Below are 16,205 nucleotides of genomic sequence, written 5' to 3' on the forward strand. Positions count from 1 at the left end.
GGAATAAATCTGAAAACCGTGAATTTGTGGTTACATCATTAAAAATAATTAAAATGTGTTTCAAACTAAGTTAAACTATACCGAGTGGGTATCATATGAAAGGGCTTTACCTGTACATTCTAAAACAAATTTTTATTTATTTTAATGCATAATAGTTTTTGATTTATGGTTCAAAATGTCGGAAATAATAGCCGAGTACGGAACCCTCGGTGCGCGAGTCTGACTTGCACTTGGCCGGTTTTTTGTCATTTTCGATACGTGATAATTTATATCAATACTAGCCGATGCCCACGACTTCGTCCGCGTGGATTAAGGTTTTTTGAAATCCCGTGGGAACTCTTTGATTTTTCGGGATAAAAAGTAGCTTATGTGCTAATCCTGGATATTATCTATCTCCATTCCGAATTTCAGCCAAATCCGTCCAGTAGTTTTTGCGTGAAGGAGTAACATACACACACACACACACATACAAACTTTCGCCTTTATAATATTAGTGTGATAATCGATACATCGATATGTTCCATGATACGTCTGAAAATATCGATATATCGACCTTTTTCCAACAACAAGCCCCTTTCTTTCTGTTTCTAGTCAGTAGGTAGTCAGTAGCCGGATTCGTGGTCTGTGGTCAGTAGCAAAATGCAAGTAGTCCTGAAAAAAAAGAAGCCCACAGACCACGAATCTGGAGCCTACTGAGTCTGACTGTCCTGTCACTCTTTTGTATATTATTATTTATTTTGTTGTTTGTTGTTTTGTTTTGTTATTTCAAAATAAATAATAACTAAAAACACGGCCCACACGTGCTCACAGTAGATACTCATAATCAAAGACTAAAATATCGTCCCATATACGCATAGTAGGTAACATGGAGCAGGAGCTGTGCGGCGAGAGGCGCCTCCACGCCGCCACAGTGCAGGTCTGTGTCCCAGCACTAATGCGTAGTGAAGTCGGAGCTTCTGGAGCTCTGTCCGAGCCCCTGCCACGCGCCGAGGCATTACAACTGTACACTGAACAACTCGATAGACCGAGCTGTGCTGACCGGGTACAATCCTGCTCAGGCGCCTCTGTTCCTATACATACGCGATATTTACAATGTGTCAGTGGCTTCACCTCACTGAGGAAGGCTTAGGTGAAGGAACACACTGTGAGGATTCTGAAATATCGGTAGCCTGGCGATCCGCCTTAGTGTGGTGGCTCTGAGCTCCAGAGGAGGCCATTGCTCGACTGTGGGACGTGGATAAACTAACATTTAGTACTGTTTGTTGCAGGTTTGCATGACATGCCTGGACACTGACAGCCAAATGTTTTCAGTGAGCGAATGCAAGTTGGAACAAGCGTATGAGCACTTGACTGGTTATCCTGTAAGTTGTTCATTTATCTATCTCATTGTCAAACATGGTAAATGACAAAATTGTTCAAAATGAAACTGAAAAGTACAGGCTAACTCTAGTGGTGCAATTAGGCTACAAAATCTTTAGAAGAATCCACCAGATTCCTGGTGTTATGTGAGACATAGGTGTTGTACCTGTGTGAACATAATTTTACAGTCAATTGAAATAGCTGCATATACATACAGTTGCCTCACAGAACAAAACCAAGTGCAGTTGACAAATCATCACACTGTAGAGATGAGCAAGATCTGTTCAGTACCTTCACTTGTTAATGTTGAATACATTTTGTTTCAGTTGTTTGACGTAGGCAACCTACAACACTCACTTTGCGCTGAATGTGCTCAGAGATTGACAAACTTTGACAAATTCAGAGACAAGAGCTTGAGAGCTCGTGCGCTTATGATGGACTTGGTAAAACAACATGAAGTGGTGAGTTGTAATGACTTTGACTATTGGCTTTGAACTTGACATAACAGAAAAGCAGTACAAAATTAACTCTTAATACATATTCAATGTATGTAAATTGTTATATAATGTAGGTAAATAATATGACTATGTATGTATGTATTATCAAAAAATTGTGTGAGCTCCATCTAAAAAAGTTCATTGATCATTCACAATGACACAACAGAACTACATCACTACACTATTGCTTCAAATATGACATCATCATTTTAAAAATGCAAGGTGGTATTTATTTCATTTATTTCAAATTAAATTACTTTGGTGCTAACATTTAGAATAGATTATATTTTTTATTCAAATAAAATTAAACAAGTGCTTTTGAATTGTCAAAATAATTTACCACTGGTATGGAATGCCATTTCTACTGATATTCTCTCTTCACAATCACATCAATATAGAATAATATTATGTTGCTGATTTAGATTTCTCAGCAATGATTGGAGTACAGGAAAACTAATCAGTATGAATTAACTTAAAACATAAAAACTGCTGCCAGGGTGTGGGTGTATGTTGTGGGTGCACTGCTACAGTGGGTGGGTGTTTCAGATAACGAGACAGCACATCGCTGCATTGCACCCGCTGGACCACAGCATGCAGGCCTCTGTAGAGACGGCCTGGGACAGCGCAGACGTGGCCTCGGTGAAGACGGAGCCCGACCTGCGCGCGGACTGGGACAGCGCAGACGCGCAAGCCTCGGACAGCGAAGACGCGCAGGCCTCGGTGAAGTGCGAAGGCAGTGCCAGCATGCTGCGGGACGCCAAGCTGCTGGACGAGGCTCTGTGCAGAGTGCTGCTGACGAGAATGTCGCGTGTGGAAGAGCGCGCGCTGGCGACGCGGGATCTGCTGAAGTGCGAGAATGTGACGCTGCAGTGTACGGAGTGCGGCGAGGAGTTCTCCCGCGAGCGCGAGTACAACGAGCACGCGCACTCGAGACATCGCACGGTGAGCCCCCTAGCACTCTTGAGCCGCGTACTGGCACTCTTGAGCCGCGTACTGGCACTCTTGAGCCGTGTACTGGCACTCTTCTTTCTCTTTGGCCTAGATTGTTCCCGATATTTCATTGGGTGTCTGGTACCTTGTATTAATTACATTTGTAATTATTTATTTTTGAGTCCATTGATTTTGTATGGCGCTGATTTTGAACGAATTAACAACATGACATGTGTTGCTCCAAAAATATGGCCACTGTCGACTCATAGCACGAAGGAATAGAGGAGCTGCTCCATGCCAAGTCGCCTGGGTTGAACAGCAAACGGCGAACAGCGTGATAGCTTTAAGGGTTAAGATGAGGTGTCGTAGTTAGTCTGATTGTGTCTACTTGTCCACAGACTCGCGCGAGTGAAGGCTGCTCAGCTACCGGTGAGTGACACACAGACACACGCGCGCATTCACGCACGCACGCGCACACACAAACACATACACACACACACACACACACACAAGAAAAGTAGCTGAGGCACATGAGATCACATACAGGTGCGAAAGCCCTTTAAATGAAATGAAATATAATTTACTAGTTGATGCTCGCGACTGTGTCCGCGTCCGCGTTTCAAATGCTCTGGGAACTCTTTTATTAGCGGGATAAGAAGTAGCCTATATCACGCTTCATGTTTTTGCTATAGGAATCTATGCAAAAATCCGAGTCGACATGTTGCTCTGTTGCGGTGTGATTGAAGGAGTAACTAACATACTAACACTTTTGCTTTTATAATTATTTAAGTAGTGATTAGTGCTTTACTGAATAGGTAGATATGGTTCCATTGCTGGCATGGCTCGTATGGCCTGCGTGTGAAAGAGGCGACTTAAGTGTACTTCATATTCTTTTTTGTTCTGTGTCTGATGAAGCATCATGTATTCCTAAAGTACATACGAGTATGTGTGGCAATAATAATAAGGTGCCATAAAAATTAAATTTCTAAACACAGCCTACTTGCCTACAGTGCAAGTATTACATAAGTATAAGAAATACAGACGTTATTAGCGAATATATAAAAGGGGTTTGTGAATGTTTCATACTAACTGTTATTGTAACAGACTGTAAAGTCAAGCATAGCCTTCTCAGTGTTCATATCAAGCGCTGTAAATATTATAAAGCAAACGAAATTTATTGCATTCATGTTCGATTAACAGCGAATGATAAGTTAACATATATTGTTTCAGTCGTATTGGCCGCGAGACTTGCGAGCACTGACGACGAAAGAGAGCACCCTGACAATACCGAACAGGCTGAAGCAATCGACAAATGTGAACAAGTGTTTGGGATTGATAATGACGAAGCAGACAAACCGAGCCAAAAATACAATGAGCCTACGCAGTGCATAAAATCACCATTAAACATTTGCAGTTTTTCTGATTTGGTCAGTAAAAATAACGATACTGACCCTGGTGAGACAGAAAGCCAAGATGAACTCCCTATATCAGAAACCAATGAATCAGTCACCTCACATATTGTTACTGTAGACAAAGTTTCGTTGAACAATGACGGTGATGTGGGAAATATAGTAACAATAGAAACTACGGAACTTTCATATTCAGCAAAACATGTAGAGGAAACAAGCAACTATATATGTGACGTTTGCCAATATAGGTTTAAATGTAAAAATCTCCTAGTGAAACACATTATGGCTCACAGTATAGAAGAACCGTTTGTTTGTGAGTTATGTCAGTACAAGTTTAGTCAGAACAGTGACTTAGTGCAGCACATGAGAACTCACACTGGTGACAAACCCTTTAGTTGTGAGTTGTGCCAGTACAAATGTAGTAGAAAATCAGCTTTAGTGCAGCACATGAGAATTCATACTGGTGAAAAACCATTTGTTTGTGAGTTGTGCCAGTATAAATGTGTGCAGAATAGTACTTTAGTGCAGCACATGAGAACACATACTGGAGATAAACCCTTTAGTTGTGAGTTGTGCCAGTACAAATGTAGTAGAAAATCAGCTTTAGTGCAGCACATGAGAATTCATACTGGTGAAAAACCATTTGTTTGTGAGTTGTGCCAGTATAAATGTGTGCAGAATAGTACTTTAGTGCAACACATGAGAACACATACTGGTGAAAAACCATTTGTTTGTAAGCTATGTCATTATAAATTTGCACAGAATAGTAATTTAGTGAAGCACATGAGAACACATACTGGAGATAAACCTTTTAGTTGTGAGTTGTGCCAGTACAAATGTAGTAGAAAATCAGATTTAGTGCAGCACATGAGAACACATACAGGAGATAAACCCTTTAGTTGTGAGTTGTGCCAGTACAAATGTAGTAGAAAATCAGCTTTAGTGCAGCACGTGAGAATTCATACTGGTAATAAATCCTTTGATTGTGAGTTGTGCCAGTATAAATGTGTGCAGAATAGTACTTTAGTGCAACACATGAGAACACATACTGGTGAAAAACCATTTGTTTGTGAGTTGTGCCAATATAAATGTGTGCAGAATAGTACTTTAGTGCAGCACATGAGAACACATACTGGAGATAAACCCTTTAGTTGTGAGTTGTGCCAGTACAAATGTAGTAGAAAATCAGCTTTAGTGCAGCACATGAGAATTCATACTGGTGAAAAACCATTTGTTTGTGAGTTGTGCCAGTATAAATGTGTGCAGAATAGTACTTTAGTGCAACACATGAGAACACATACTGGTGAAAAACCATTTGTTTGTAAGCTATGTCATTATAAATTTGCACAGAATAGTAATTTAGTGAAGCACATGAGAACACATACTGGAGATAAACCTTTTAGTTGTGAGTTGTGCCAGTACAAATGTAGTAGAAAATCAGATTTAGTGCAGCACATGAGAACACATACAGGAGATAAACCCTTTAGTTGTGAGTTGTGCCAGTACAAATGTAGTAGAAAATCAGCTTTAGTGCAGCACGTGAGAATTCATACTGGTAATAAATCCTTTGATTGTGAGTTGTGCCAGTATAAATGTGTGCAGAATAGTACTTTAGTGCAGCACATGAGAACACATACTGGTGAAAAACCATTTGCTTGTAAGGTATGCCATTATAAATGTGCACGGAATAGTAATTTAATGCAGCACATGAGAACACATACAGGAGATAAACCCTTTAGTTGTGAGTTGTGCCAGTACAAATGTAGTAGAAAATCAGATTTAGTGCAGCACATTGTAACAAAGAAAATTTTTCACCACCCAATAGGTGAAAAATTTAAAATAAAATTTATTTAAAAAAAACAAAACAATAGAATTGATTCCTTACTTTTACTTCCAGCTGACAAAATATATATATATAAAATGGATATAGGGAAAACCTTCGGGCGCCAGCCAGCTGGATAGAAATCTCCACAGATAGACTTGCCGAGGCCTGGACTTTTAATCGCAAGTCAGAGATTCGGTCCACCTAGCCGTGCTCTCTATTCCGGGACGCCAAATGTCCTCAAGAAATAAATATTGGTGAATAAAAATCAAAGAATTTAAAATTTATTATTAAAAATTAATTTATTAAATTTCTAAAGTTTTATACAAATTTTATTTATTAAAGAGGAAAAAAAATATGACAATTTATAATAGGTATCGCCCCTTTGTTCTTGTCTTAATTTTATATGTCTTATATATAATTATCAAAAATAAACAAACTTATAGTACCTGGGCCACATGGCCACACACTAGGTTATAAAAAAATAAAGTCCAAATTATCACAAAATTTGTTAAAATAGAGAATAAGCTAGGCACATGTCGAATATCTAACTAATTCCACAGGCCGAAAACTGCATTCCATCACACCAATTCCGGGATGGAATCCGATATAAAACGTAACATGTACGATCCAAAATGAAATTTACGGGAAAATCCTCATGATAAATGCTCAAATGAGGCGTTAAATGATAACAATCTAGGATCAACGATCTAGAGACGAAAATCTAGGATCAACGATCTAGGATCAACGATCTAGGATCAACGATCTAGGATCAACGGCTGTAACAAGGAAAATGTTAGGTTAAAATTTTCATCCATTTTCTTGTTGGAAAATTCAATGTTCTAATGGCGAGATTGGGTAGAAAAATGAACACTTACCGCTAAAAGCGCCGTGTCCTACCACTCTATAGCCCTCTGGCCCATAAATATGTATTATACTTATTTAGTTTAACTTTCACATTTTTAAAAATTAATAATTGACGAGCAAATGTTTGCGTGTCTATGTAGGAAGAAAAGTGAAGCTTCAAAATGGCCACCGAAAGATGCCAACTTCATTCGGTAAACGAGCTGTCAAAAATGTTACTAGTTTTTTTTCCAATATGAAAGAAGGTTTGACAGATCGTTGAATTACATTCCCAAACGTCACGCCTTAGAAACGTCATGGTGAAGTTTGGGACACTGACATATGACGTATAAAAGGTCTACTAACAGATTTCAGGTTATGTTAATAAAAATATGCGATCTAAATAAAGGATGTAACGGGACCGCTAAGGTACACGTTACAATTTCCCCTTTCTAGAGAAAAGAAAAAAAAACCTTTTTTTTTTTCTTTACCCTAAACAATTCTATAAGACAAAACAAAGGGAACTACCAAACAAAAGGAAAGTTAAATATCTAAATTTATGTAAGCCAAAACAACCAAATAATCATTAATAAATACAGATTGAGAAGCAATCCATTAAAACAAAATTCCTAAACTAGAATTGCATAGTATTGGTATACTACTGTCCAAGACACTAGCATCAACGCTGTGAAATGGCAAACCAAACTAGCTAAGAAGGGAAGAAAACTTTCTAAAGAGTGTGTGATTAGGATTGGTATACTACTGACCAAGACACTAAGCATCAACGCCGTGAAATGGCAAACCAACCTAACACAACATAAGCCAAAATAAAAAGAGTCTAGAGTTAGTATGCAACTGATCAATCCACTGAGGCACCCTCGCCGCGTATTGACGAACTAACCTAGCTAAGGGGTTTTCGGAATGGTATGCAACCGAACAAAGCACTCAGGCACCCTCGCCGCGCATTGTCGAACCATCCAAAATAAAGATGCGCTACAAAAGAGCAACACCTAAAACATCGTCCTGCCTTAAGCAAGGACCTAGCGAACATGTCCACATGTGTGAGACAAGGCCAAGGATGAGTACTAAAGACCCACATAAAAAAAAAAAATATATATATACATCTACTTGCCGATAAAACAGACACAAGCAGGAGGATAACATGGAGCATGTGCCAACCATGATCCCATAAAAGATCTGTACATATTTACAAAACTACCTGACTGACTATAGCAGAACAAGCAGGAGGATAATACGGGGCATGTGCTAAACCGTAATCCCTTAAAAGAAAACTATACATATTTACAACAAAATTAGGTAATACGGTGCAAACAAAGGCAAAACCGCAACCAAAATGAGTTCTTCAAGAGCCTGGTAAAACGAAGCAACTGCATAACCGCTACCAAAAGATCTCTTATAAACAGAACTATAAAATCAAAAATATACAATATATACAAAAAGGAGAGGTAATGCGGAGCAACTGCATAGCCGCAACCTACAAATCGGTAGGACTGACAAAGGAGCCAAAAAAAATCCTACACAAAATAATAATGAGTCCTTATTGTGTTAGCTTCTGCTAGATTCTTTTCCTGTTAAAATTAATTTTAAGTTTTAATTTTGTCAAATTTTAAGAATATCTTTTATATGGTATCTACCTGTACTATTTTTTTCCAAATCTTTTAATAAATATACATTATCTGAAATTTTCTTTATTATTTTACATTTAACAAATTTAGGGGCTAATTTGGCGGAAAAGAAAGAAGCAGCATTGGATTGCACAAAGTTGCGCCTCCAAACTGTGTCTCCAACACAATAAGAAATGCTTTTTCTTCCTTCATTGTAGTATTTGGCATTTCGTCTATATGACTTGGCCAGATTACTAACAGTTTTATCAAAAATATTACTCAAAGTAAGAAGTGCGTCCGAATAATCTGAACGACTACCAATAGTTAACTCTGAAGGGTCAGAGATAGAATAAAATTTATGTAAGGATCCATCAAGGAAAACTTCCCTACCAAACATAAGAAAATTAGGTGTGTATCCTGTAACTAAATTAATGGTGCCATTAATAGCTGCCTGAACATGGGGTAAATATTTAGACCACGTTCTATGGTCACTTTCAACATAGCATGCTAAGCAAGTCTCAATAGTTTTGTTAAAACGTTCAACTGGGTTATTCTGAGGAGTATATTATGAAATATTTTTGGAATATTATATTCTTTAGCAAAATTCAAATTTATTTAAGTTATTTGCAAGTCTAGAATCTTTTAATCTTTGATATTTATTTATCTAAAATGCTGAATGAATTTAAAATCTTTTGAAAGTAAAATAATAATATCATCTAGGTAACAGGACTTCGTTATCAAAATCTGGTCCAAACAAACGATCAGAAAGTCTGTGTAATTCGACGGTGCATTTGTCATACCAAATAACATCCTAACGAATACAAATAGACCACGACCTGGGACTACAAACGCTGTCTATTCTCTAGAAGATTCTTCTAACAAAATTTGGAAAAAGCCTAAAAAAAATAGATAAAATTAAATAAAATAGATTTTCCATCGTCGTGCACCTATCATTTTCAAGAGAAAACTGGCCACAGCGACACCTATCAAGTTTTTGGCTCCGTTTCTTACAAAGAAATGGCCTTTTTAGGTAAGTAGCATTTTCACTAGTAACACATAAATAATAGTAGTATAAAAAACCTCAAAATAAACTACGCTTATTAACTAGGCGAGCACACTTAAATTGCTATGCTAAGACAAACATCTTAGTATCTAGGCATACAATATTCAAAAAAAAAAAATAAGTTACAAGAATACAATACACCTTAAAATATTACAAAAAATACAAATTAAGACAAGAACGAGAACAATTAAAATATTTATTCACTAATACTATGAGAATCAACACAACTAGGTTCCCAAATAAAAATCAGTCCCTGTTCGGGGCTGCCAATTGTAACTCGTCTTATCTTAATCTTTATATATTTATAGGATACAATGATCAAAAATAAACAAACTTATAGTACCTGGGCCACATGGCCACACACTAGGTTATAAAAAAATAAAGTCCAAATTATCACAAAATTTGTTAAAATAGAGAATAAGCTAGGCACATGTCGAATATCTAACTAATTCCACAGGCCGAAAACTGCATTCCATCACACCAATTCCGGGATGGAATCCGATATAAAACGTAACATGTACGATCCAAAATGAAATTTACGGGAAAATCCTCATGATAAATGCTCAAATGAGGCGTTAAATGATAACAATCTAGGATCAACGATCTAGAGACGAAAATCTAGGATCAACGATCTAGGATCAACGATCTAGGATCAACGGCTGTAACAAGGAAAATGTTAGGTTAAAATTTTCATCCATTTTCTTGTTGGAAAATTCAATGTTCTAATGGCGAGATTGGGTAGAAAAATGAACACTTACCGCTAAAAGCGCCGTGTCCTACCACTCTATAGCCCTCTGGCCCATAAATATGTATTATACTTATTTAGTTTAACTTTCACATTTTTAAAAATTAATAATTGACGAGCAAATGTTTGCGTGTCTATGTAGGAAGAAAAGTGAAGCTTCAAAATGGCCACCGAAAGATGCCAACTTCATTCGGTAAACGAGCTGTCAAAAATGTTACTAGTTTTTTTTCCAATATGAAAGAAGGTTTGACAGATCGTTGAATTACATTCCCAAACGTCACGCCTTAGAAACGTCATGGTGAAGTTTGGGACACTGACATATGACGTATAAAAGGTCTACTAACAGATTTCAGGTTATGTTAATAAAAATATGCGATCTAAATAAAGGATGTAACGGGACCGCTAAGGTACACGTTACAACATGAGAATTCATACTGGTGAAAAAACGTTTGTTTGTGAGTTGTGCCAATATAAATGTGTACGGAATAGTCATTTAGTGCTTCACATGAGAACACATACTGGGGAGAAACCATATGTTTGTAAGTTATGCCATTATAAATTTGCGCAGAATAGTCATTTAGTGCAGCATATGAGAACTCACACTGGGGAGAAACGTTTTGCATGTGAGTTCTGCTCGTATAAATGTGCTGCTAAAAGTAGTTTATTGAAACACATGAGAAGTCACAGCCACAATTCATAAGCTAATAATGCAAGTGAATTGTGCCAGTATCAATTTTACTAGGAAAACTAATTTAAAGAGGCCCATGATGATTCGTGCATGTAAGAAGGATTATATTTTTTCATTAGACCCGCTTTGGCTTCGCACGTGGGGCCTACCTTAGCCAAAGACAAATGTACCCATTATATTTGAATAAATGTCTAATTAAGAATATTCCTCGTGAAATGTTCTGAATGACAATGGAAACGGTATTGAATTGGACGTCGGAGTTTTGGTATCTACCACTTTTTTTTACCGAAATCGAACCTGTTAGTACTAATAAAGATGAAATGGTAACGTTGTGTATTATGTATCTATGATTCCAAGTCAAATGTTTACTGGGCTATTATACTGATCTTATGAGTGAATTGCTTTATTGGGTAAAGTAGGTGACTCTTTGAGTCAAACTCAAATATAAATTAGGTTATGAGTATGACTGGTGCACCGGTCGCACACTAATAATAATAATAAGCCTTTTATTTTTCTGTCTTCATTTCACATTTGGTTTTTTACAATATAATTATATACTAGTCATTATGAACAACATCATATTAAACAATTACAACTAATCTTACATCATTAATATTTTTAGATAAACAAAAAATTACAAAAACTAAATTACATTTTAAAAATAATTTATAGTAGTGTACCTAAAGTTATTATTGATTTTGTTTAAAATTACATTTTAATTTAATTTATTTTACTAAGTCTTATTAATTATTCCTATTCAGTAATTAGTGTTTATAATATGTACATTAAAATTAATTACTAATCTTACAATAATTTACATTCTTTTAATAAACAAAAAATTTATCTATGTCACACAATAGGGGTAATAAAACAGGAGTGTGAGTTTAAAAACCGAGCCATAGGGGTAGTTTTGTTAGTAAGTAGGTACCTAAGTCATAGTATAGTAGACTAATTTGTGATTAACTCACGTCAAACTTTTTATTTTGACTTATTTCTTAAACTGAACACCATGGCTGAACACTTTCAAGTAAAGATTTTTATGTAAACCTGTGAAGATTATACTGCTATTGCATTGGCGGAATTAAAATACCATAAGCCTACTTTGTCGTATTAGTTTACAAATTGCGAAAAACTAAATTAAATTTGAATTTCGCGGTTAGACCCGTTTGGTGCATCTTAAAATATATAACTTTAAAAAGCATGTTTACATGAATAACTTTGACATACAAAAATAAAATATAAGAATAACAAAAGCGTAGTTTTATTTTTTGTACCGAAGCCGCCAACTGTTGTTGTTCTGAGTAGTGAGTTCTGACGACACGGCGGGCGCTGTCAGCAAACCGCTCCACACTGTCGCGAGCGTTTGAGCTTCGTAGGACGCTGCTACTGAGGATTTTGTGACAGAAAGTAACAAATGAGACAATAACTTTTTGACCCGATCCGGGACACGAATGAGATATTGCATCAAGTCACTTATATGTACATATTTAATAATAATAATAGGTATATGTTTTCTTCTTCTAGTGCCATCTCCTACCGGAGGTTGGCAATCATTAAGGCTAACTGGATTTTGTTCACCGCTGCTCTAAACAGTGACCTTGTACTCGTATTGAACCACCCGGCCTTAGGCCAGGATGTTCGTCTACGGCCAGATCTACGTTTGCCTTTTATCTTGCCCTGTATTATAAGCTGTAGCAGGTCATATTTTGAGTTGCGCATTATATGACCCAGATATTCGTGGTTTCCCTTTGCACACATTTGAGTAACTTAGTGCACTTCTCCATTCTCTGCAACACGGTGATATTGCGAACAAGATCTCTCCAAGAGATTTGCAACATTCGCCTGTATACCCACTTCTCGAACGCTTCCAGTTTGTTGCTCATCGCAGGCTTCTACCTCGTACAATACTACTGAGAAAACATAGCTTCGAAGGGATATTTTCAAATTACGGTCCGCCGATCTGTCCAGTAGTTTGAGCAGTGCGTTGATAGCTCAGTCAGTCAGTTTTTCCTGTTATATATTTGGTTGTGAAACAATCTCTTTGGAATCTTCCTACAAATATTTTAATTAACTTCGCTGATATTGCGACTTTGATTCATAGCAGGTTTAATTACAGAAAAGATAAGCTTGTAAATTTTAACAATTTAGCGTGTTCAAATCAACTACTGTAACATAGATAAATCGAATTTTTACGTTTCGATCATCGGTTGTTATAATCGAGCTCAATGTAGGTACTTACCTATCTAAATAAAAACCAGAATATTTTGTTTCAGTCGCTCTTCTGCCGGGCACACTCGCGCTTCATACTGAAAACAATGTACACCATGACGAGACTGAACAAGACGAAACAATTGACAAATGTGAACAAGAGGTTGAGATTGGCGACGAAGTAGACAACACTGATACAAACGACAAAGGATGCATAAACATGCCAAACATTTGCTTAGAGACAACTTGTGATGCTCTGAGAAAACCTGAGAGAGAACTAGACGAAGCGCTCACTACAACAAGGAAACTTATTTGTCTTTCTAACTCCAACGCTCAAAATAATGAAATCAACTCTGAAGGTTTCGAATATCAGACTAAAAGCGAAGATGAACTCCCTATATCAGAAACCATTGCAGCAGTCACCTCGCATGTTATTACTGTAGACAAAGTTTCTTTGAATAATGACAGTGATGAGGGAAATATCGTAACAATGGAAAATATGGCACTTTCATATTCAGGAAAACATATCGAGGAAACAAGTAGCTATATATGTAACGTTTGCCAACATAAGTTCAATCATAAAAATAATTTAGTGAAACACATTATGGCTCACAGTAAAGAAAAATCATTTACTTGCAAGTTGTGCCAATACAAATGTAGACAGACGTGTGATTTAGTGGAACACATGAGAACTCACACTGTTGAAAAACCTTTTGTTTGTAAGCTATGCCGTTATAAATGTGCGTCGAATAGTAATTTAGTGAGACACATGAGAACTCACACTGTTGAAAAACTATTTGTTTGTAAGCTATGCCATTACATAACTGCGCATAGTACTAATTTCGTGCAGCATATGAGAACACACACTGGTGAAAAACCATTTGTTTGTAAGCTATGTCATTATAAATTTGCGCAGAATAGTAATTTAGTGCAGCACATGAGAACACATACTGGTGAGAAACCATTTGCTTGTAAACTATGCCCTTACAAAAGTGCACGGAATTGTAATTTAGTGCAGCACGTGAGAAGTCATACTGGGGAGAAACCTTTTGCATGTGATTTCTGTTCGTATAAATGTGCTATTAACAGTCGTTTATTGAAACACATGAGAAGTCACACTCATAATTCATAACATTTTGCATTAATTGAATTGTGCCAGTATGTATTTTACTAGCGACACTAAGTTGAAGATTCATGATTCGTGATGATTCGTACATATTTGAAGGATTTCATTTGTAACTATTAACTCGCTCTGGCTTCGAACAAGGGGCGCTACCTGAACCATAGACAAATATGTTTATAAGTTCTCGTATATTTTTTGGTTTGAATAAAGACTGGCTGGTATGTCGTGCCATTTGATTTTTTTTAAAAAAACATTGTTAAAAAAAAAATGAAAAACACGCGAACTACAGCCTGCGTTTTTGTCAATTTAATTGATTGTTTGGATTGTTAGTCCAGTAATTTGGTCCTCAAGAAGGGGCTTATCTGGAAAGTTTTCCGGGAGTTATGCAAATTTGTGGTTTTATAGATTCCGACGTGCTCTTTCCGAATTTTCATTTTACCACGTCGTATCTTTGCCGCTCGCGCCGCCATCTTGGAAAAATGGCGTCCAAGAACAGTTTTTTGACGATAACTTTTTTCCGACTCATTTTACGATGAAAATGGTTATCGAACAATTAAACTAGAGACAATTTCCTACAATTTCTGTAGTCACCTTTCTTTGTAGACTCAATAGTTTCAGCGTACGAGCACCACAAAGCTCACTCCAACACTCGTTTTGACCAAATAACTCATTTCCACTCCACCATGTGGTAGAGTAAGTGGCGCGGTTTTTTTTTATGGTATCCAGGAGACGGTAGTCATCTTCAGTTTCGTCGTGAAATGTGAAAATGATCGTCAAAAAACTGTTTTTGGACGCCATTTTTTCAAGATGGCGGCGCGAGCGGCAAAGATACGACGTGGCAAAATGAAAATTTGGAAAGAGCACGTCGAAATCTATAAAACCACCAATTTGCATAACTCCCGGAAAACTTTCCATCTAAAATTACCAAATGACTGGACTATGTTAGAAATTCATGGTTTTGTTTTGAAAAATGAGTTCTTCAAGTGACAGTGAAAGTATAGAATTAACTCCTGAAAGTATAATATTAGAACTGACGCAAGAAATGTAATGGATAATCTTATTACCTGCAAAATCCCGGGAGAAATATATGAAAGCCTATGGTAATTTTATTGGTTGGAGAAATGCAAGAGACGACATCCAAACAACAGGATACACCGTCACATTTTCCTCAAAATGATCCAGATTCGGAAATTATTTCAAACACGCAGGCAAGCACGCAGGCTATAAAATCTACAACATTCTCTATCACACTACTCCTTCACGCAAAAACCACTGGACGGTTTTGGCTGAAATTTGGAATGGAGATAGATAATATCCCGGATTAGCACATAGGCTACTTTTCATCTCGGAAAATCAAAGAGTTCCCACGGGATTTAAAAAAACCTTAATCCACGCGGATGAAGTCGCGGGCATCATCTAGTCTATACATATAATAAAATTGTAGAAAAGTGGTGTCTGTACAATGGAAATATATAAAAAAAGTAGCAGGGGTTGTTATTATATCGATGCCGAACCCGAAATTGTAATTAATTTTTTTTTGTCTGTTTGTCTGTGTGTTTGTGCACGCTAATATCAGAAACAGCTTATTCGATTTAGATACGGTTTTCACTAATATAAGCTTCACTTAACATTTAGTGTTTATTTCATGTCAATCGGTTCATAAATAAAAAAATTTAGTCAATTTAAAGAATCACGGCGAACATTTTTAACGTACATGCTGCCCGAAAAATCACTATTCCACGCGAACGAAGTCGCGGGCACAGCTAGTTCCTAATAAAACTGTAAATATAAATTTTCATAATTGCGAAAATATCTCAAATGTGAATATAAGTATTTAGTTGTTTCATTAGTAGATAACTATGTACTGTATGTACTATTTAATTAATTTCAATT

General features: G+C 36.8%; 1 protein-coding gene across 3 annotated transcripts; it reads left to right on the forward strand.

Moving 5' to 3' along the window:
• The first annotated feature begins 616 nt into the window (after positions 1-616).
• Positions 617-16,177, forward strand: LOC123878967 (zinc finger protein 271-like). Of its 3 annotated transcripts, XM_045926371.1 has the most exons (9): positions 617-916; positions 1,269-1,361; positions 1,686-1,820; positions 2,403-2,798; positions 3,185-3,215; positions 4,017-5,986; positions 10,715-10,880; positions 13,873-14,351; positions 16,166-16,177. In XM_045926371.1, the coding sequence occupies exons 1-8, from the start codon at positions 866-868 to the stop codon at positions 14,319-14,321; spliced, it is 3,291 nt and encodes a 1,096-aa protein (XP_045782327.1). In that variant the 5' UTR covers positions 617-865; the 3' UTR covers positions 14,322-14,351; positions 16,166-16,177. The 3 variants fall into 3 exon arrangements, with proteins under 3 accessions (XP_045782327.1, XP_045782326.1, XP_045782328.1); XM_045926370.1 differs by lacking the exon at positions 16,166-16,177 and having other exon boundaries at positions 13,873-14,697; XM_045926372.1 differs by lacking the exons at positions 10,715-10,880; positions 16,166-16,177 and having other exon boundaries at positions 4,017-5,857; positions 14,082-14,697.
• The last annotated feature ends 28 nt before the right edge of the window (positions 16,178-16,205 follow it).

The sequence above is a fragment of the Maniola jurtina genome, chromosome 27 (genome assembly GCF_905333055.1).
Source record: "Maniola jurtina chromosome 27, ilManJurt1.1, whole genome shotgun sequence".
Classification (NCBI taxonomy): domain Eukaryota; kingdom Metazoa; phylum Arthropoda; class Insecta; order Lepidoptera; family Nymphalidae; genus Maniola; species Maniola jurtina.

Coding starts and splice junctions, on each gene's coding strand:
- LOC123878967 (XM_045926371.1), top strand. CDS start 866: ATGGAGCAGGAGCTGTGCGGCGAGAGGCGCCTCCACGCCGCCACAGTG. Junction 917..1,268: donor TCCACGCCGCCACAGTGCAG/GTCTGTGTCCCA, acceptor TGTTTGTTGCAG/GTTTGCATGACATGCCTGGA. Junction 2,799..3,184: donor CGCACTCGAGACATCGCACG/GTGAGCCCCCTA, acceptor ACTTGTCCACAG/ACTCGCGCGAGTGAAGGCTG.